Below are 21,230 nucleotides of genomic sequence, written 5' to 3' on the forward strand. Positions count from 1 at the left end.
TTTGCACAGCAAAAGTGGTCTCCGTCTTGTCTACATTTGCCGACTCTTTTTCACTTGATCGGTGTTCCTTGCTAAGAAACCGAATATTCACGACCACCATGTGGCCTCAGTTGTAACATTTGGTTTGAGGATCAGCGGGGTACTCGGGCACCACGTGGCCAAAAGGTTCACATTTGACTGTTTGCTGACAAGTCAAAAGCAAGATGGCAAACGGAGTGCATTTGGCAGTTTGGTCTTGCTCACTTAAATTCAAAGTGCATGCGGAATATACATTTTCAGCTGTGCGTATGTCAGCTTGTTCTGCGGTTAAATATCGAACGCAACACTGTAAAGTAGCTGCTTTGCGGTATATAATCCACTACTTTGGTCAGTGGATTTTCGGAGGAAAAATAACAAACGAGGCTCATTGAAATCCAGCCGCATTATTACACTGATACTTTAAGGCTGAGAAGTATCATCAAATTCTTCACAGTTTAAGCTTTAAATTTAAGCTGTCCACAGAGTTGCTTCATGTCTCTTGCGAGCCGAGGATGTCATTTTTTTTTTTTTTATCTCTGTAGAATGCGACATTACAGAATCATAAATCATACATGCATATTTTATTCCTACTTCATTAAAGCGTTTCAGTGTGGTTGTACTTAATGGAAAGCGCTGTAAATCGAATTTTTTATAACGAGTGTAATGCTACAAGACATTTGTTAGCTCACCTGACGTGTTTCAAGTGGGAAAAACAGACTAAAAGTTTAAAGGAAAGATGAATGGATTTCAGTATAATAATATCCGTTAGCTTGTATTATAATTATTCGTTGTATTTCCTTTTGGGGGTTCCAGACATTGACGGGAACGTCACCCTAAAAATATTCGTCATCCACGCATTTTATCTGTCTGCCCCAGCTGAAAAAAATAAAAAATCATCCATGCATGTTGACGTCATGGGAGAAAATCTAATGGGGTAGGTTTCATTAATCATCCCTATTCACATCCACTTTCCGCAATTTATGGACTACAATACACACCTGATTAAAAGCCATAATAGTCCAATTTTGCCATAAAAGCGGAGATGTACATACATGAGCCCCTTTGGACGAATAGCCGCAGATCTCCATGTTAATAAATTGGGCATTATCAACATTCTAAACCCAGAGAGATGACGCTGGACGCAGCTCTAGTTGCAGAGCGTAGCGAAACCTTTCTCAGACTTGTTGTCACACGAGGTCAATTGAGAGATGAGCTTGTTCGCACAACAGAGTTGGCTGTATTTATTGCAATTCCCTTTGCTCAAATGAAACGCAACTTATGATGCTTATTTTGGCTCTCAATTGCTTCTTCACGCGCACTCGGTGTCGCATTCTTGCTCTCTCGCGAGTTGAACTCTCTCTTAAAGGGCCAGTACTCACAACCGCACGTCAAGAATTCATTTGCAAATATGTGCAAATATTTTAAATCTATACATGAATTACTTGACCCGGTTTGGGACGATTAAAGGGATGGATGGAAACTCACTTCTGCCCTTGCTTAGTCTGTCGTTTTTTAGGAACTTCTTGTCCTCCATCCTCCGTCAAATGTGTCTCGAACGAACAAATAGTTTTGTCTTTGGGATGAAATGCCTATTTCTGGTTCCAGAAGTGTAAATATAAAGTTGTCTATTTGTGCTCTGCGATTGGCTCGTGACCAGTCCAGGGTCTTCGCCGTCATTAGATGTCTTTAAGAATCAATGTCCGAGTGGAATATTATGCTTTTACTGTGATAAAAAGGTTCGGTTCGGATTGGCATTGTGAGACGAGTATTAATTTAACAACATGATTATATAAGTGGTGCCGAATTGCACCGTCTCACACTGAGACGTGTTTCTGATTTTTCACTCATCTCATGTATCTGCATAAGCTAAAACATCATACAACACATTTGAGTGCGGTATAATGCATTTCAGCTTTATTTTCTTTTGATGCCGCTCTTGAATCGGAGCACGGGAGCTGTGTAGTGCGTTAGCTTCTTAGGTGGCAGCTTTCCAAGACGAATGGCCCTCTGCTTTGTTGTCAGGCTCTGTTTTATCATCTGGACCCAAATGGCGCCAGAGACATTTTTCTTCTTTACAAGTCTTGTAGCATACTCACCTCTCATTGTTGCCATCTTTCACTGCCTTGATGTCTGTTCCACTTGGAGAGCCAGACGAAAATGCTGACATTGCGCTATGTACAGCGTATAGACAGACTGAGAGAAAATTAAGAACGGACATTTCATGGCGCATGTACTGCCTTGTAATGTTGCTCCTTTGTCCACCTCGGTTACTAATCGCCTTCATATCCTCTGACCATTAATGCACAAAACGATCTCCAGGCGGTGCTCTGGCCTGTTGCCTCATTGTTAAGAGATGATTCCTTCCCCCTATAGAGAATTGAAATGCTTCGACCAATACATAAACTGCGTCCTATTTTAAGCTCCAGCCCACACATCTCAAGCATTCATTCTCATCCCTTTGACTCTTCACTGGGATTTTCATATTTTCAGTGGCAATTGTGCGAGTGAGCCGAGTGGTGCCCTTTGAGATAAGCATTCAGCCCTTGTAAGGAAAATTGAAGCAGGCACACCTTTTTGCTCGCGTAGCTTAGCAATGCAATCCAAATATCCCGACCAACTGTCAGTATGAGGCTATGCATTTCCACTTAGCTGCATATTAGGATATTGTTTGATGAATTGAAAAAGGGATTGTTGATTGTGAGGAATTGATAGTTGACTACCGTCATTGTGTTTTGAAATAAGTGATTCGGTTACTTGGCTCCATCCAACCGGCCGAGATGCTCTTGGTTCTAAGCGAGTTTGTGGACTTAAAGGGGACATATGGAACGTTTATTTTTAATTGCTTTTATACAAATGGGAGGGAGTGTATATGGAGAAATTAAAGAAATCCTGCTCTGAAGGGAGTTTCAAAGACTCCACCAGGCTCTAATTACAACATATAAAGTGGCCAGATTTGATGCTCATTGCTTTTTTTTTTTAAATTAAATAATTTATTTTTAAATAAGGACATTTTTCTGTTTATTTACTTTGAAGTGTTGTAGCATGAATTTAGTAAAATGGGGCTTTTGTGGCGATGTTGTTGTTTAATCAACGTGAGGATATGTACACTATAATGTACATGGTATTTTTTTCCCGTTTAAAAGTTTTTGGATGGGTTCAGGGTGAACTTAAAGCGTATTCATGATGGAAAAATTTGGAGACCCACCACATACTTGGCTTCCTATGCTTCTCATCGCACAGGCACCGTATCACTTCAGATAAATAGTTAAAAAATAAATCTTATTTAATTTTCACCATAGTTGGTAAGGGAAAGAAATTGCCAATATCCACCCCCCAAAAAAGGTTGCTATATTCAGCTTTTAATTTAAGGACTTTAAGACTTTAAACAGGACATTCCCAGAGGGAAGCGGCTTCCGAGAAAAAAAGTCATCAGCAGATTGGAAAAGAAATACAGCAAGACTGGAAGAGTCACAGAAAGGCAAAAACGTGAATGTTCTTGGAAATTTTCCAAATGCCTCTGGTGAATTTTTGCCGCTCAACTCCTTCTTACACGACAAAAATTTGTGCAAAATGTATCAAACATTTGATGCGCAAATTAATGCATTTATGCATTTTAGATCCAAAGGCAATATAATAATATAATCAATTTAAAAAAGATGAGTGAGTCCTTGTAACAATACCAAAAAAATACAGCAGCAGTTTCAGTTTACAGTATAAATAATTTTTCATACACGCTCTTTGTGACATCTGACGTCCACTCAAGCGCCTTTTGTAGCCGCAAAATTCTATTGAATGCTCGCATTTTCTCCTCAACAGAGCTAAACGTATATTTGCAAGCAGTGTGCGAGAAGACAGACCCGCAGAATATCGCGGTTGGGCAATCATTAAACCGGCTTGAATGAAAACGCCAAATTCTTGAGCTGCTCTCGTGACGTCGGTGAAGAAACAGCAAAGAGGTGCCGCGCTTGCTTTGGCACTTGCATGGCGAGTACGAAAGAACATTTTAGAGACTTTAGGCTCCTGCGCCACACGCAAAGTAGAAATTTGTCATTGATCTTGTGAAAAGACACAGTATATTTTTTTTATATAATCTTCTTTAATGTTTCCCTTCATCAGCATGATAAGTAGGTTTAATTGTCATTCTTCTCCCTCCGCGGCTATGTACAGCGTGTCCTCTTGTGGTGGCAGAGGGATTTGTCTAAACTGACTGTTGATAATTGAGGATCACACCTTGGGGTTCTCTTCAATTTATCATCCTTTCTCCCGCCGCTGACTTTGATATAATCCTCACGTGGAAGATAAAGAAACCAAAGTCTTCTTCCTCCGGGTTCCGATGCGGAGCCGAACACAAATATCTGTCTTGGTTGATTTCAGCTTTGGCGTTCTGACGTCGTGAAATCTCAGCCAGACATCCAAGTTGCTCTCGATTTATTTCATTTGTGATTACGGCCGCTTCGTTAAGAGGTTGTGCCTTTCAGTACCACTAAGGCTTGTTTAGATCTACTTTGTGCACAGAACTGACCTGTAAAAAAAAAAAAAAATAATCCTAATTCCCTTCACATAAAATGGCATTGTTGATGTTTAGCCTCCTGTGTTTTTGTTACACTGACTTATGGAGTCCTCTCGTACACACAAAGGATACGCGTAATAATCGCTTAATCGATCTTAAACAAATTAACCAAATGTGTGGAATTGATTGTTGTTCCCTTGCACCGTGAAGCAAATGGGAGTGCACTACCAGGCTGCAACCAGCAGAGGCGCTGTTGATTCAGCTTCAACTCATTCACAGAAGAAGACTATTGTTTCAGCTTAGCCTACATCCACGCAGGTTTTAAACTTGCCGCTTTGTACCACGTAGCATCAAAAGAGCAGTTTGAAACATTCAGTGAGAATCATCCATCCTATTACAAATGCTCCACATTAGTTACATTTGCACAATTTAATGGGATCCGATTTGTGAGCTGGGTCAAAATTCAGCCTTTACTCATGTTTCATTTTGATTTTAATATGTTTGTAATTGTATCGTCAGTCAGTCAAAACAAAACCCGATTATGTCCTTTAGTGCCGATCGGGCTGGTGAGTGTGTAAATGTCTTAACCCAGTCAACTTTGCCATCCGATTCAAGTTCCATCGGAATCCTCATTTGCATTACCGTGAGCTCTTTCTCCTCTCATTTTAGCAGCTTGCGCTGATCCTCCAAACTCTCTTGAAATGGTTTATTTAACAGGCACAGCTGGGGCCCCTTCTTCTCTGTTTTGTAAGATGGCAAATTGGAAAACTTTCCTCCCCACTCCCTTTGCTTCTTCTGCACTTTCCTGTTGCAAAACCTTGGATGTGTTCATCGCTTTGTTGCGGTGGCGGATGAAGAGATGCTAGACTGTAGCCAAACAGGCCAAAATGGATGTTTTTCTCATTTTGACCCACAAAAAGAACCCTTCAGACTGCTTTATTGTTTTTAGCGGGGGAAAAAAAGTCCCCAAAAAAAGATGACTAACATGTTTTTAGGAGACTTATTGCAGTCATTAGTTGCATTTGATTCCTCATAATGCCTGTAAGGATATTTATGAGCGGCTGAGTTGCGGTATCATCGGTGCCTCTCGGAAAGGACAAAGTCGTATCGGAGGCAAGTCGTGTTATTTATCTCCTTCCCCAAAAATACTTGTGAAATCGTAATGAAGAGTAAATTTAAGATGGCAGGATTATAGTCTCTCCTTGAGAAACTCAGTGTTTTGCTTGTGAAAGCACATCCTATCTTTAGTAGACTAAACTCCGTGACTTTTTAACCCCAGTAGACATTGCAAGAGTCTGTAAATGTTTTGAATAACCACGCTATGCAATTACCTCAGCCAACACGCCCACCTGGTGTTTTTGTGTGCCCTGACATTTTTATTATTCTCAATACTAGGCCGAATCATTAAATCCTGACTCCAGAAAGGAACTTGTACCACAGCGGTTGTTCCCTCGGACTGTTTATGGTGTCGCCATGGAGACCAAAAAAAGTTCAACAGACTTATTCTATTTGTATTTCTTATTGTACGCGAATGTCCGAGTGCCGATCATTTAATCTTGCATGGTGTTGACAGTGTGACGATTGTCTGAAAAACAGTCCTGGGTGTGACCGCCATGCCGAAAGTCAGCCGGGATGGGCTCCAGTCAATGAGTTTGCAGTCCAAAGAACGTTATTTCAACTCTTGGAAAATTAGCCACACCCAACCACACATTATTCTGCTCACTTTAACACCGGCATGGACACGGGAGTTCAGAACATTCAAAGAGGGTTGTGGAGAATTGATTGTTGAGGTGGGGGGTCCCGCACATTGTTCAGGGAGGACTTCGTACGACGTACGTGGTCTGTTTTTTACTCGTTTTGCTAGCTTGTGCTTTTAATATTAGCGTAATGCGACAGAGACAATTAGCATCTTGAGAGAATCTGGTGAATTTTCAGAATAAAATATTTTGCAGCCTCGAATAATTAATAAACTGGAAGTAGTGCAAGTTTCTTTCGTCTGTGTGGCCCGATCCAAAGCGGCCCACGAACTGGTACCGGGCCACTGGTCGATGGGAAGTTTTGCTTTATCTTGGTTTTAACTTCTTTAGTTGCTATTTTGCTTAATATGACTCTAGCATGGAAACAGATGTTCAGAACATTAATACAGAGATAATAATATTTTAAAACAATCCATGAAATGATTAAAGTTAAATTCCCCATTTGGCTAATTCCCCTCCCTAGTGTCATTTTACAGAATACTCTCAATCGTCCTCCAAATGCTCAATCCAGAACTCTGTTATCTTTCCTATTCATATAATAGAGTGCCAGATCAGAGAAAGTTTGCCGCTACTTAACTTGTCCCTGCAGGGAAATTCTGTTTCCTTTCTGCTTTAATATGGAGGTCAAAGAAAAGGGTCAGGAACAAATCCGGCCCCCTGGAGCTAGGGCGCATCGACCTTCTCAAGGCCGCGCGAGTGGGGACCGCCTCGGTTGAAGGCAGGTTTCCTCGTATAATTTAATTTCCGCGCCGGACTTTGAACGGTGGATGCGCATTCCTGTTGACCGTGTGTAGTCTCAATGTCTGCTGGAACTTTGGAGTGTACCCGTCGCGTTCCAAAGACAGACGTCCGACTTATTTATAGGCGAGTTGTGGGTGTGAGGAAATGGGGCTGCGGCTGGAGGAGAGGGCGGTGTTTGTCTTCGGCGAAGATGCTTCCTCACAACCGGACTTTTGAAGGCCGCAGCGGTGAGGCCGAACGGGGGGCTGTGGGGGGGGGATCTGGAGGTGATCCAAAAGTTGCCTCTACCTCGGTAAACACCCGGGCTGCTCATTGGTCGCATGTGTGACATTCCTCCATCCCATCTCAGTATCGCACTCAAGCTCTTTTATGCCCCGCCGACCGACACCGCCCAACTTGGACTTTCCGTCCACGCACTTCTCCGTTTGCGCTCACTTCATAGAGTTTGTTCTCTTATGTCATGCGATGTCATATGTTTCTGTTTAGCCTCCTCTGCACTGAATCATCATCTCGTTTGCACTTGTTAGAATAACGAAAGACTGTTTTTGATACCTGAGCGCCCCTCGAAGAGCCCATGGAAGAATAACCGACGGAAAAGTCTTTCTTTCAATGATTTTTGAAAACGGATACATCTGCAAAAAAAGATCTCAAATAGATAAAACGGGAAATGTTCTTTTCAGGGCTGAGCAAAGTTGACTGAGGTTGTTGTGAAACTGCAGTGCTTTCGATTAAACTAAATCTCAGATGTAAACAGGAAGTCACTTAAGTAGATTAATGTTATAGCTCCAAATTGAAATTCAATGAGAAATTGCGTGGGAAAGCTGAGATGAATTCGCAAAGCTGAAATGCCCGAGTCAGAAATGATGACAAATGCAGGTTCATACATTACAAGATGCGTTTTCTTGATAATGTTCAACTCTGTCTTGTCGTGGCTCTGAGTATCATATGCAGTTTGGATCTTCCAATATTCTTCCTTTCTGTAAATGCAAAAAAAGTCAAATAATTTATGAATTTTAGGCTTAGGAAAAAAGAACTCTAACAGATTACCTTGCACTCATTACCTTGCATCAAATATTAATAAAAAATGATGTCGCTATTTTGCGAAATTTTAAAATATTGTAGGGAGGCATGGTGGACGACTGGTTAGCGCGATGACCTCACAGGGCAGAGGTCGTGGGTTCGATTCCGGCTATGGAATTTTTTAGTTTCGTGTTGTCAATAAAGAAAACATAGCAAATAACCAGCGAGAGTTTTGCGGACGCTATGCTGTCTTTTTTTCTTTCTTTCAGCGCTTCTTAATCGGACAATAAATTTAAATTTTCACATTTGTGGGAGCAATACTGAAAAAAAAAAAAAGCTAGCTGAAATACATGAAACGAGAGCGAATGAGGGGCCCAAATGGTCCCTGGGCCAAGGTTTGGACACCTCTGTGTTAGCGGCAGCGACGGGTGTATTTACGGGCCGGTCTAACCACTTTTTAAATCAAATATCAAATAACGGCAGTCTGTTTTTGAATTTGAAGACCTCCCGCAGTCGCACAGCTTGAATGCATGCTGTGCTATGATCATGATTTTTTTTTTTTCAGACATGTTATTGAAGCTAGATAACACTCTGTCGACAGCTGTATTTCCAGATTGAAACGGCGAATCTCACTCCTTTCTCCGTTGCTGTTTCTGTAATTTAGTACGGACACCTGAGTCATTAAGGCACTGAAAACGTGTGGCGTCACATTTTGTGATATTGAAAGAGTGCGTGTGCTGCGTTAAATTAGACGTTAGCAGAATTAACAAAAAAAAAAAAAAGTCATGTTTTATACGTTTCGTCTGCACTCGCTAAGACGGACTTCTCCACTCTAACGATCTCTCATGCTACAGTAACCCGTACCTCCACCTCTCTCACCTCCTGACCTACTTCCTAAGCTCTGTGATATGTTTCTGTCACCAGCACCGAGCGCTCCTCCCACAGCTTTTATTGGAAACAGAGCATCCTGCCAGGCTCCACCATGTCAGCATCTAAATAAACCGTGGACGGGAGACAGGCACAGCGCAAGTATCTGCCTGCCACGGCTGTTGCTGATACCTCCAAACATGCAAACAAACAAAGACCTTTGAGAAAGAAGGATGAGGCAAATTGTCAAGGCATCTGAGTGTAATCCTGGTTGCCGTTCATGAATAAACCAAAACCTTGTGACTTCTCCGAGAGAAATTACGCCACTCACACACACACACACACACACACACACGTTAAGTGGAGTGCAGCAATATGTCAGGTTGAATTCTTCGCATTTAGGTTGAGCTCCATGGAGGCTTGGTTTAAACGTAAATGCTGTCATACTGCTTAACTGCCTTCATCCCATCATCCGCGCACGATGAGAGCGCACTTTCCCATCAGAGGCCCAAACAAATATGTGGTTTCAGCAGTATTTCTAAATGTTTTTTTTTTTTTTTTTATTCTGGCCAGGCTGTGTGAAACACGGTGAGATGAAAAAGCTCCTATCAAGGGTTTGACATGTTTATAACCCACTGAGGTCCATTTGAGGACCACAATCAGGAGCAGAAGTAAAGACTCTGGGGCTTTTGGAACCGGGTCATGGTTTAAGTTCTGCTTGTCCATGTTAGCATTAAGTGAGCAGGCCTTCATTCGAAATGTTTCATTCTCTTTTTATTAGTGTGTCAGTTTTGGAGTAAATTTCAACTTTGCTTCTTATTTAAAAACTGTGCAAATGAGCGTGTTCTCTTTCCTCAAAGTGATGTTATATGACAATCCTTAATTTCTTGACAGCGAGAAAATAAAACGAGGTGCTAATTAATACTTTTTTTTACTTTTTTTTAAGTTAAAAGATTGAAATGTGTCGGAGGGATTAAACTTAAAATATCCTTTATATGGTCTCTCTATGGTGCAGATTTTCTGTAATTAATCCCCCTACGATAAATGGAAGTTTGCTGTACACAGCAGACGGGGAGGTGATTTTCACCTTGAGCTGTTATAATAAGTCCTATATAATAAAGAAAAACACTTTTCACTGTAATGGATGGATATAAATAATGGCAGTGACAAGGAAAAAGTGAAACTTTCATAAGGCTGGCTGCTTTGTCACTGTCACACGGCCATTCATTAGTCACTGACAACGTCTTATGAAAGGAAATTCGCTAAAGCCCAAATTCACTTCATGTTGCCTGTGTGTGCTTATTGATTTATTGGATATTAATCAAGCAAGAATTTGGATTGATACCTCACGAAACCATGTCGTGACACAATGGTTGGTAATATGACATAGGTAAAGCGAGTGAGTATCGAGCAATGCATGTGTGGGTTTATAGTAGGGACGGGCAGGTCTGCGTTAAAGCCAATGGTGTCGTAAAAGCAGTTCTCCAAAGGTTCTGCATACAGACGACATGATTAAAACGATCCGTATTCAAGCAGAGCTGCAAAAATGCCCGAAGACGTTCATTTGCCTGCTTCAGAAGTCTTTGCAATATCTAACATTTAAATTTAAACATGTTATTGGATGGCATGGCTGCTGTCGCTGATAATGATTGAGAGGTGTCTCTTTTATTTATATTAATAATATTATTAATATTTTTACATTATTTGTATTAGGGTTGCAACTAACAAATATTTTTTAAAAAATGTACTAATGTGTCGATTTTGTTTTTTTTTTTTAAAGAAATTTCCAATTTGGCCTAAATTTATTATGAGCCAGTAATTCTTTAGGTCCTTAAAATGTCAAAAATTGTAAAAGTGTTGATCATTCTTCCCCAAAAGTAAAAACTACTTTTTCATTTTTATTCCGCACAAAAATACATAATCGGTCTGCTTTCATGGAGGACTGCAGAAATCGGACAATATTTACAGTTGGAAAGTTGGAATTCCAAATATTTGGACAAATAGAAATGAAAAAGGATATAAACGATTATCAAAAGATTGAAAATAATGAGCAATTTGATAATCGATTATTTCTCGATTAAATGCTGCACCTCCAGTTTGCAGGTCATTTAAGTTATACAATTTATTTACGATTACATAAAAAGTTATTTAGTTATATCAAACGACTAGCCCTCCACATGACCCCTGAAGGGGATGTTATTTGTTATCGTTGCGTTGTAGCATTGGGAGCAATGACCTACGAGCAGCATCAAGTTGATGCAAAACTTTTCCAATTTATTTATTTTTATTATGTAACCACTTTTCCTTTCCATCAGCAAGCAACTGTCCTCAGTTTAATTAGAGCCAGGGGCAAAGATCGAAACAGACGCCTCTGGCTCTTGAAACCTCACGAATAAATATCATTGACACAAAAGGATGATTGTTCTGTCGTGTTTGAATATATTCTGATTTGTTCCTTTTTCAGCTCCAAAGACCTGCAGCCCCAAGCAGTTTGTGTGTAAAGATGGCGTGACGTGTATCTCGAAGGGATGGCGCTGCGACCGCGAGAAAGACTGTCCAGACGGTTCAGACGAGGAGCCGGATGTTTGTAAGTGTTTAAAAAAAAAAAAGTCTACACTGAAGGCGTACTTTTTTAAAAAAATTTTTTGTTTACTCCGATTGTGCGGATCTGCCTGCATTTACATCAAAGTCAACCTTGGCTGACATTTAAGCACTCAGAGTACATAATTGGAGCTTTGGTGGAACAAAATGTTTCTCCAACTCTAAATATGGGCATCATGTAATTTACGTACATCAAGAGGCTTCAGTTCTTTTTTTTTTTTTTTTTTTTTTTTTAATTCACGCCACTCAGTGTGACACACATCGATAATGCTGACAAATGAATGTAATGCAGCTTGAGAAGGAACATTTAAGCTAAATTGTGTTCCTCAGTCTACTTCAATATTTGTTCCTTTTAACGCACTCTGACTGACTTAGATTGGTAGACTTTTTTTGATTTATTTGGTGTGACAGGTGAAAACAAAGGGATGTTTTGTTTGCTCCCCATAGAGGTCATTTTGCCTTAAATCTCATGGTCTTGGAACAATTTGCGATTTTTTTTTGTTGTTGTAATTAATTAATTAATTTATTTATTTTTAACCGGGATTTCTGGTATTTCCTTTTTTCTCCCTGTGCCACATTAGATGCGGTTAATGAGACAAATGCAAACTGAATGCACTAAAAAAAAAAAAAGACAGCCCTGGCTTCAAAGTCAACATTAGAGATGAAATCCTCTCAGGCTGGCGAGGGAATGAGAGCTGCAATGTCTCTGGTCAGCTTTTCAGAAGTAGTTTTCCAAAAGGACCGAACGTTTGGACGTAGGGGAAAAAGTGCGTGTCTTTGTGTGTGCGTGTGTGGGTACGTTTGACATGTTTTTGGAGGGCTGGCATCGAGGCCGGGGTGAAGCCTCAAGTCGAAGTCTAGACGCAAAGACTGTAAGCGAGTCGGTCTGGAAGTCATTAAAAGACGCGCCCACAGCAATGGAGAAACCTGCTGTTTTGCACAACCTGCTCTTTCCTCTTTCTCCTCATCCGTGGGCGAGGCAGCCTGCATGTCTCTATCTGGGACAGAGACAACAGTGACTGCATCCCTTGTCTCATTCGACGTCTCGCTTCTGCCAGAACTTCTGAAAAACAACACTTATGGGAATAGCGCGCTGAAGGAACTTGACTTCACACTGCGGTAGTGGAAAAGTTGTGAGTCAGAGACGGACGGACCTTACGCTATGCGGGCAAAAGTGTTGAGAAATACCTTTTGATCAATCAGAAGTTTCTTTGGACCTCCGACGCCCAATTTTTCTTGAAAAGACGTTTTGGTCTCCACTCTGGGGACAGTTTAAGGAAGAACCTTTTTCTGTTGCAGCCCATCCCCATCAATCCCATCAAACACTTTTGAGATGAAGTAGAACAAAGGATGAATGTACAAAAAGTCCCACGGACACACCTTATAAGAAAGCTGTTATAGACGATGGTTGGATTTCCACTTCAAAATACACCCGCGGGATACTGTGAAAAGGACGTCACGTTGAACACATCAGAAGGAGCCGCACTATCAATGCGGGAGCATCAAGTTCTCTTTCTTTTTAACGCGTTTAAAGTGTATGGGACATGACGTCACTGGCCCAACGGGGTCGTCTTCAGATTCTGAAGATGGGGTTGACAAGCTGTCGGAAAGTATTGGTCGCTCCGTTTTTTTATCGTTTAATTCAAAAACTCCCAGAATCAACGAATCAGATGAAAAAGCAAAGCTAGCATAAGCCCAAGCATTCATTTCACTTGTCAAATGTTATTTTACATTTGACTTTGTGCTCTTTCCATTCAATAATTTCCACTGTAAGGTTGGCAGATTTGATTTATCGCATACTTTTACGTATTCTGCCTTCTTTCAACATGTAATGTTTAGTTTAGCAGATAGCTCGCAGTTGTTCAATTGAGAGGCAAGAGATTTCTTGTTTCAAGCCATTTGTCGTGAATGTTCATTAAAATGACTTTCGACACCGCATTATCATTAGCCTAACAAGTTTGCTGTCTTAATTTGAACACATTGTATAATATGTGTATTGGAAATGGCAAAATTGTGCTAGCTAATGGAAATTAGCAACACTATTATGGTATTTTTAAGCCATCAAAAAAGTGTAACTTTAGACTAAAAATGGCAGTAACCCATACAATTAGGTCATCCGATAGTCCTCGCAGGTACATATTTTCTTTGTTTTGGGAAACAAGAAGAACTGCCGAAGTTTAGCTTTAGCTAACGTGTACACACCCCAGGGGACGTTGCGATCAGTGTAACATGTGCGTGCGGCTTATAAATGGTGTAATGTGCCCAGTAGACCAAATATTATCGTAATTTTATTCAAGCGGACAATGAGGGCTGAGGAAATGTGCTGCCGTGACAGAGACGAGACGGTGAATGATACTTCGCATCCAAAGCTAAGCCACAAACACGTCAAGCTAGCATGATTGATGACCAATCTGCTTGACCAATGAACAACCAGGTGCTTGATTTAGTCCCTCATTTTGCCAATGGAAAAGCGTCAAATGTGAGTGAATAGACACCACGCAACGGACAAAGGGGATTATGTTTCACGTCATTTGATAATTCTTCTAAAAAGCAAACTCAGTTAAAGCTATATGAGTTTGAATGAACTGTAATTATGGTTATCTTTGGAGCTGTGGACTACCATCCACTCCTTCCCGTCATCATACTTTTGTCCTTATGGTGTATGGCCTGTCTCTGACTCATCAGATTTTCCACTACCAACAGCGTGAAGTCAAGTTCATTTCGTTGACTTTTTTTTTTTATGATGAAACTGATGCATAAGGATGGTTTATTGATTCCTTACGTGGCTGCAGTTTCAGAGTGGCCCTTGTCGATCGGGTTGGCCATTGCGAGTGAAGTCAGCCACTGTCCACTGCAGCTGCTGTGTTTCTCACAATGCTCTTCTTTGTAAGTCGGGGTGCTGAGCCACACTGGCATAGAGGGATACTGACAGAGGACAACAAAAACTGAACGGTTGTTTGGGCAAAAGCCCTTTTATACAGATATACATTCCTGGTCAACAATAAGCCAAGCTTCGTCATTCAAAGGGCAGCCCAAAGGTCGTGTGTGAGGCCTTTTTGAGCTCCTCGGTTTCTAGAATTAATTTCGGCCCTGCAGTCCCACATCTCAAGCAAGGTGACCTTAGAAACGTAAAAAGTATAATGCTGCTTTAGGATATTGACTCTTGCTAGGAAGCCCAATTTCCAAATCGCAGTAAAGAAAAAGAGTTTCCTGCAAAAGTAACGCTGCCTCGCATCACTTCAAAAATGAAATGAGAATGATTTTTTTGGGGGTTTGTTCTGCGTTTGCGGTGTCATGTACCCGACGGTTGACCCCAGCCGGCGGTTATGATGCTTAGATTTGAGAGAGGAAGTGAACTGTTTGATCTTGACACTGTTGCCTTGAAGCAACGGGCCCAGATTGCTCATCACAGACAAAAACCTTGACATGAAAGTGACAGAACCTTGTAGATGCATAATTTATGCAAAGGCATGCCTTTCATTAAAGTTTGTTTTCATCTCCGTTTGTTAATTGGTCGGTTAGTCTCCTAAATATTGCAGGACAAATTTATGTCTAAGTAGAGCAGGAAGAATCCAAATATCTTTTTTGATCCTTTGTAGGCCGCTTACAATTGTGCCCAGTCAGGCAGTGACCCACCAAATCCCGCTGATTGTTACAATGGAGCAGGAAAGTTTCACTGTGCTTAAATTTCTCCACTGCTTATTTAAAAACAAAGTCAAATTGTCTAAAAAAATGATTAATTTCATTATAGAATATGAATTCAATCTGTAACAAAGCCAAATGTGGAAATGCTGGGAAAACTTGCACAGTGCTGCCACCTGCAGCATTGGAGTGGAATTATTCCCTGCATATTATGTTTGTGCTTTGCTGATTACCATTCTAGTTTTTAAATGGAAACATGTTGATCAAATTATAGAATGATGTGAATTGATTAAATTGATGGTGAAGAATTAGTTTGTTTGACTGCAACCAGCAGAGGCGCCGTTGAGACAATCGTACATCGTCTTTCCAGGAAACAATTATTAATAGCACAAAACACATTTCCCTACCTTTATCAATGAAAATCATCTCTAAAGTTCAGGATATTTCATCCTCATGTTCGTATCAGCGATGCTTCGACAAACAGAAGCAACATCGAAATGTCGGCATATACAACACACAATATTTCAGGGTGTGCTGGTCCGCCAGCCACCAGTCTAGGCCATTTTTAGACAAGTCTGGCCAAAGCTGCCCCCCTGAAGAAGGACAAGAGGGCCCAGACTGTGTTCAGCCAAGAAAAGCGTGTCAGGGGTTTAAATTGAAGGGGGCGGAAAAAAAAAAAGATCATTATGTAATCCCAGCAGGGCTCCCCACAGACACTGTTGGGGAAGGCCAGAGGCACTCTAAGGGGACACAAGAGACGGCCTGATTCAACAGCGGAGATTAGAATACAGCCGTGCGTGCAAGAGGAGCCGAAATATTATTGTCAAGGCATTAACATAGACGCTGAACATCTGGTTTGAACTGACGGCGCGATCTTTCGGCATGACGACGTCCAGCCCGTCTGTGTGACGGTGCTTTGAAAATCTCTTGAAACATTGGTCTTCTCTTGCCCCTCCCCCTTACCTGTCATGAGCACGGCTCTTAAATGGGATGTCAGCCACCTGGTTCTGCTGAAGATCACACGGTTGAAAAGGCATTATCATTCCACATCTGTTTGCAATAATTAGGCACGGAGAGGCCGAATGTTATTGCAGCAGATGGCCTCTAGTGGCCACCTTTTCCCCGCCTTGCGAGTGGAAATCTCCGCCGTCATGTTAACACTGATTTTAATTAGATTTCTGAGATAAACACAAATGAATATTGTATTGGTTCGCCCCCCTTTTGTTTTCTAATCGTGATATACACAACTGTTTGGCGCTCAATTTATACAATAGAAGTAAATCTTCTCAATTATTCATGACGCAAATAAATGTGTCCTCGTAAAGAAAAGTTTTGTTGTGCTAAGTTGGAGCCGTACTTATCATGTTCAGAGTCACGCTGGAACGAGAAAAGCAGACCGATCACTCTCACAGTCCTAAAGTGGGAATCTGACATTGGCTGCATGATCGGCTGAATATGGTAAATTGTTGGGCATGTTTCGTTTTGCCGATGAATGATGAATTACAAAATTGTGGATGAATGCTGGTCGTTCATCAAACATCAGCGCTGAATTCCAAAGTGGCGTTGTTTGTTTTTCCTCTTCCATAACCTACACTAATATTGTACAGTCTGTTTATTTGCTTGGGATAGCTGCTGATTTTTCTCCTGAATAAATCTCGTTTACTTTTGCATGATAGATGTATTTGCTCAGTGGTTTGTCCCTCCCAAGGAGAAGTCGAGCTGCTGCATTTTTTTTTTTTTGAGCTGGATTTGGGCTTCCTGCTTGGCTTGTGACCTTGCCAGGAGCCCCCCGCCGCCGCCCCCTCCTGCCCATCCTCCCGTCCCCCCGTGAAGGATTGCAAATGTGGTGTTGATATTTTTGAAGAGCAGGGGAGGGGGGCGAGCTGCTAGAAACCAAGGATCCAACTGTCAAGTGCAGCGTGAAGAAAAATTTAGCACAGGGGTAAACTTAAAAGTAAGTTGCGAGAAATGGAAGTTTTGATCAGATCGGTATCAAACTGTTTTTCCATCACAATTTGTGAAAAAGGTTATTCACGAATATCCCGTATCGTGATGGTAAAAGCGGATTACAGCAAAGTGATTTGAAAAGAAATAACTCACGCTGCAGTACAACGTCTAAAGTTATCGAGAAGCGAGTGTTGTGTTGTATTTTCCAGTCTGTGCGGAGTCTCGGGGTAGCGAGCTCACAACTCTCGTCTCTTATCGGACACTAAATGAAAAAAAGGCCTCGGGTTCTCTTTGAGAGCTGCTCTGGTTGATTGTTGGTCCAGTACTGAAGGGGAAAACTTGTAATTTGGACTTTAATAACATTCTGTCTGGAACTTTCCGGACACATCTTGGATGTCTCAGACCAGGCGTGGGCAAACTATGGCCCGGGGGCCACATGCGGCCCGTTAAACGATTTAAACCGGCCCGCCAAACTTGAAAAAAATTAAATGAATAAACCGTGTTAATGTTTTATTTTTCTAAATACTATGGTGTGTCAAACACAGATATTTTGTTGTTATGCTTTTGTTCATTTTCATTTAAAATTAAATGTATTTTTTTCTCCGATATGGTGAGGTTAACGAAACACTCCACCCATCTTTTTTTTTTCCGCCTAGTTTTTTTTATTTTATTTTTTTTATTGGCAAGGCAGTCAGTGGATGCTCGTCAAACAGTTTTATGATGACGCCAGGTCAGAATTTAGTTGCTTCATCCACGAATGCGTCATTCAGGCCATGGGCGTTACAGGCAAATCGTGCCAGCTGGTCAGTGATGGCCTGATCTTCAGTGGTCAGAAAAAAATATTTTAGTGTGTCATTATGGCCATGACGTTAAACTGGTGCAGCACTATTTATTTATGAGGTATATTTGCGGATCAGCATGATCAATTATTCATCGTCATCTGGTTGGCTGACATCTGTGGGAAAGAAAAAAGTGGAAGGATTATATTGGATGATCAAAACCATGTTGAAAGTGTTGGGAGAGCATATATTTGGGAAATGTTCCTTTTATATAGATTCTTGTTAGAGAATCCAGTGACACTTGTTGCCATGGCGAGTATGGTTTCACCACTGTCAGGCATAATGTGTGGGTGTTGTCGGAAGAGTGGCGTCTGAATAATATAATCTGTGACTAATAAACTGCTCTTGTAGTTGGAAGAAGTCATCTCAATATCAATTTGCACGCTCGTATTTTGACAAATGAAGTTGAAATGTGCTCACAATGAGGAGAGACCTTTAGAGTTGAAATGACTTGTCAGTTACTTCCCAGTCGAGTTCAGCGTTATAAATGAGGAATATCCCCGGGAGAAAATAAGAGCCTTAAACTGTGTATCATTTAAATTTACTTGATTTTTTTTTTTTTCCCCATTTAATCTTTTTGTAAAAAAATAAAATAAAAATAATAATATGGTAATGTCCAAGGGGAAGTCAACCCCAAAATTTTCTTTACAAGAATATGTTCGATGCACCTCCACAAGTCTAAACACGGCATTCTGATTAATATTGCGTTTGCGGGAAACAAGATAAGCAGTAAATCCCACCCATTTTTAGTCATCTCAGGGGGCGGCCATTTCCGAAAATGACATCACAGTTACTCAGGGTTCAGCTAACGGCAACCCATGGCTCAGCATCAGAAAACCGGTGAGCTGTGATCGGTCATTACCTGAGCCCTGAGCAACTGTGCTGTCATTTACAGTCGATAGAAAAAGGAAAATGGCCGCCGTGAGATGGCTAAAAATTGTGGCTTTTGCTGCTTAACTCATATTCCACAAACACAATATTAATCACAATGCCATGTTTGGATGAGTGGAAGCTCATAAAACATTTTATTGCAAAGATTTTTTTGGGGAGGTGACTTCCCCTTTAATTGTTGGCAAATTTTGTAGAAAAGTACAAACATAATTTCCATTCCAGTATTTCTCACATACTGTAATTATGGAGTGTAATGTGCCAGGAATCTGGACATATCATATTTTCAGTGTCTATCACCAAAAGACCGCCTCCTCATCTTGTAAGTACTGTGAACTCACTTTAAGTATTGCAAGACCACATCACAATCGCGCAACCAGTCTCCAAGTGTATCGTGCATTGTGCAAAATATCCATAAAGTCCATAAATAAGCTAAATGTGGTTTTCAATTTTTCACAAGACCACGAAAGTTCCAGAAGTATAATGAAATCCTAGACCGTGTGTGCCAATATTTATCAATCACCCCCCCATCTCACGTCTGTGTCTCGTGGCCCTAGCACTTGTGGCCGTGCCACTGTTTCTGATGGAGGTTTGCACATGACATCGCTTACAACACGGGCAGCTCAATGTGATTTGTATGAGGCCACGGCCGACTTAGGTGATCAAACAATGGCTTTATTTCGCGTGGCGTGACTCCATCACGCCGGCCGTTGGAGCATGTGATCCACCTCTGTGTGCAGCGACTTAATGACTCCTCGCGTGCCAGGTGTCTGTCTTGTGCCATGTCTTGTTTTGATAGAAGAATTGTTTGCTTGGCTGAAATAGTAGATTGAGCACCTGCTTAGCTGTTTTTTTTTTTGGTTTTTTTGTGTGTGACATAACATTCAAAGAGTCCAAGGGAACTGTGCGATAAACACAGTCCAACATGAGCAACACAATTAAACAATAATTAGCCAGCCATCCATCTATTATCTGTTCCGCTTCTCCTCACAAGGGTCCCGGGGCGGTGCTGGAGCCTATCCCAGCTGTCTTCGGGATGTAGGCGGGGGGCACCCTGAATTGATTGCCAGTCGAACAACCATCCGCACTCACACTCACACCTAGGGGCAATTTAGAGTGTCCAATCAACCTGCCATGCATGTTTTTTGAAATGTGGGAGGAAACTGGAGTACCCGGAGGAAACCCACACAGGCACGGGGAGAACATGCAAACTCCACACAGGAAGGCCGGACATTAAAAATTGAAGCCAGTGCAGTCACATTAATCATGTACGTGTTATTTAACATGACCTGATCAAAACAATAAATAAAATTGATTTTTGACGTCTTTAGCCGTCAATGGCAGTAAATGTGTTAAAAACTTTTTTTTTTTTTTGCCCTACCAAAGATTTGACAATCGCAATGGTTTCAGCCGAAAAGGGATTTGTTAAATTCCTCCGCATCTAAACTCGGACGACATTAAAGATAAAGAAAAAGATAAAGATGTCCTTTAATAGTCCCACAATGGGGAAATTTGCAAATTCGGCTACACTTTGGAAATTACACGTTATTTCTAACATTCGGCTGACATCTTTTACTAAGAGCGTAAGCTTTTCCAATAATTTCTGGTTGTCCCTCGGAAAATATTAATCAATTGACGACAACAGCATTTGTGCCAGATAACCTCGCTTCATCACCACAGAGGAATATTGAATAAAAGGCCGCGTTTGCTTTAAATTAACAGCCATTTCCACCGTTGCAGCGCTGCTATCTGCTGCCAGCTCACACAAGGAAGAATGGGGCCTTGTGGGACTTTGGACCGCTTCCTATGAATGAGCTGTTCAATTAGCTCCTGCGAGGCTCCCCTATTCTTTCTCTTTCCTTTTCCATCACTTCAATTGTTTTCTTACTTTGGTAATTGAACGCACATTTATTCGTCGTAACACATGCCCAGGAAAAATCTATTCCATGTGGCCTCTGAAGGACGACTCTTGTCGATGTTTGCTTCAGACCTTGTGAAAATTTCTGATTATATTTTGCACTTTTTTCTTACTTGTGCGAGCAAAAGTTTGCCTTCTATCGCCTCGGACTGGTTCCTAGTACTCACGCCTATATGACTGGTGGTGTAATGAACAGCTAAAAACATGAAAAACATCCGGCCAGTTGCTTTCTCGATGTAGCCCAGCGGCATATCTAAAGCTTACTAATCAACACCTTGTATTTGATTTTTTTCCCCTCATATTTAATCCCATGGCCAAACATAAGTGGACTTGGATCAGCTGTTTGATGGCAAGGCCACAGCCGGCTGTGATTATGGCTCCCTGTTCTTTATAAAATGTATTAATCCAGAATGGGGGGCTTTGTTGTCCCGTGTTAAATCGGCAGCTTAGCGACAGGAGAGCCAGCACGGGGGAGAACGTCA

At 41.3% G+C, this 21,230-nt stretch overlaps 1 protein-coding gene across 2 annotated transcripts in view; it reads left to right on the forward strand.

Moving 5' to 3' along the window:
* LOC148327219 (low-density lipoprotein receptor-related protein 1-like) overlaps window positions 1-21,230 on the forward strand; it is a 95,724-nt gene that overhangs the window by 3,184 nt on the left and 71,310 nt on the right. For both annotated transcript variants that reach the window (XM_088308534.1, XM_088308535.1), the window contains exon 2: window positions 11,378-11,500. In XM_088308534.1, the coding sequence (XP_088164660.1) occupies window positions 11,378-11,500 (123 nt within the window). The remainder of the gene's footprint in view (window positions 1-11,377; window positions 11,501-21,230) is intronic.

The sequence above is a fragment of the Idiotropiscis lumnitzeri genome, chromosome 11 (genome assembly GCF_059441095.1).
Source record: "Idiotropiscis lumnitzeri isolate Australia: NSW breed Sydney's pygmy pipehorse chromosome 11, RoL_Ilum_1.0, whole genome shotgun sequence".
In the NCBI taxonomy this organism is placed as follows: Eukaryota; Metazoa; Chordata; class Actinopteri; order Syngnathiformes; family Syngnathidae; genus Idiotropiscis; species Idiotropiscis lumnitzeri.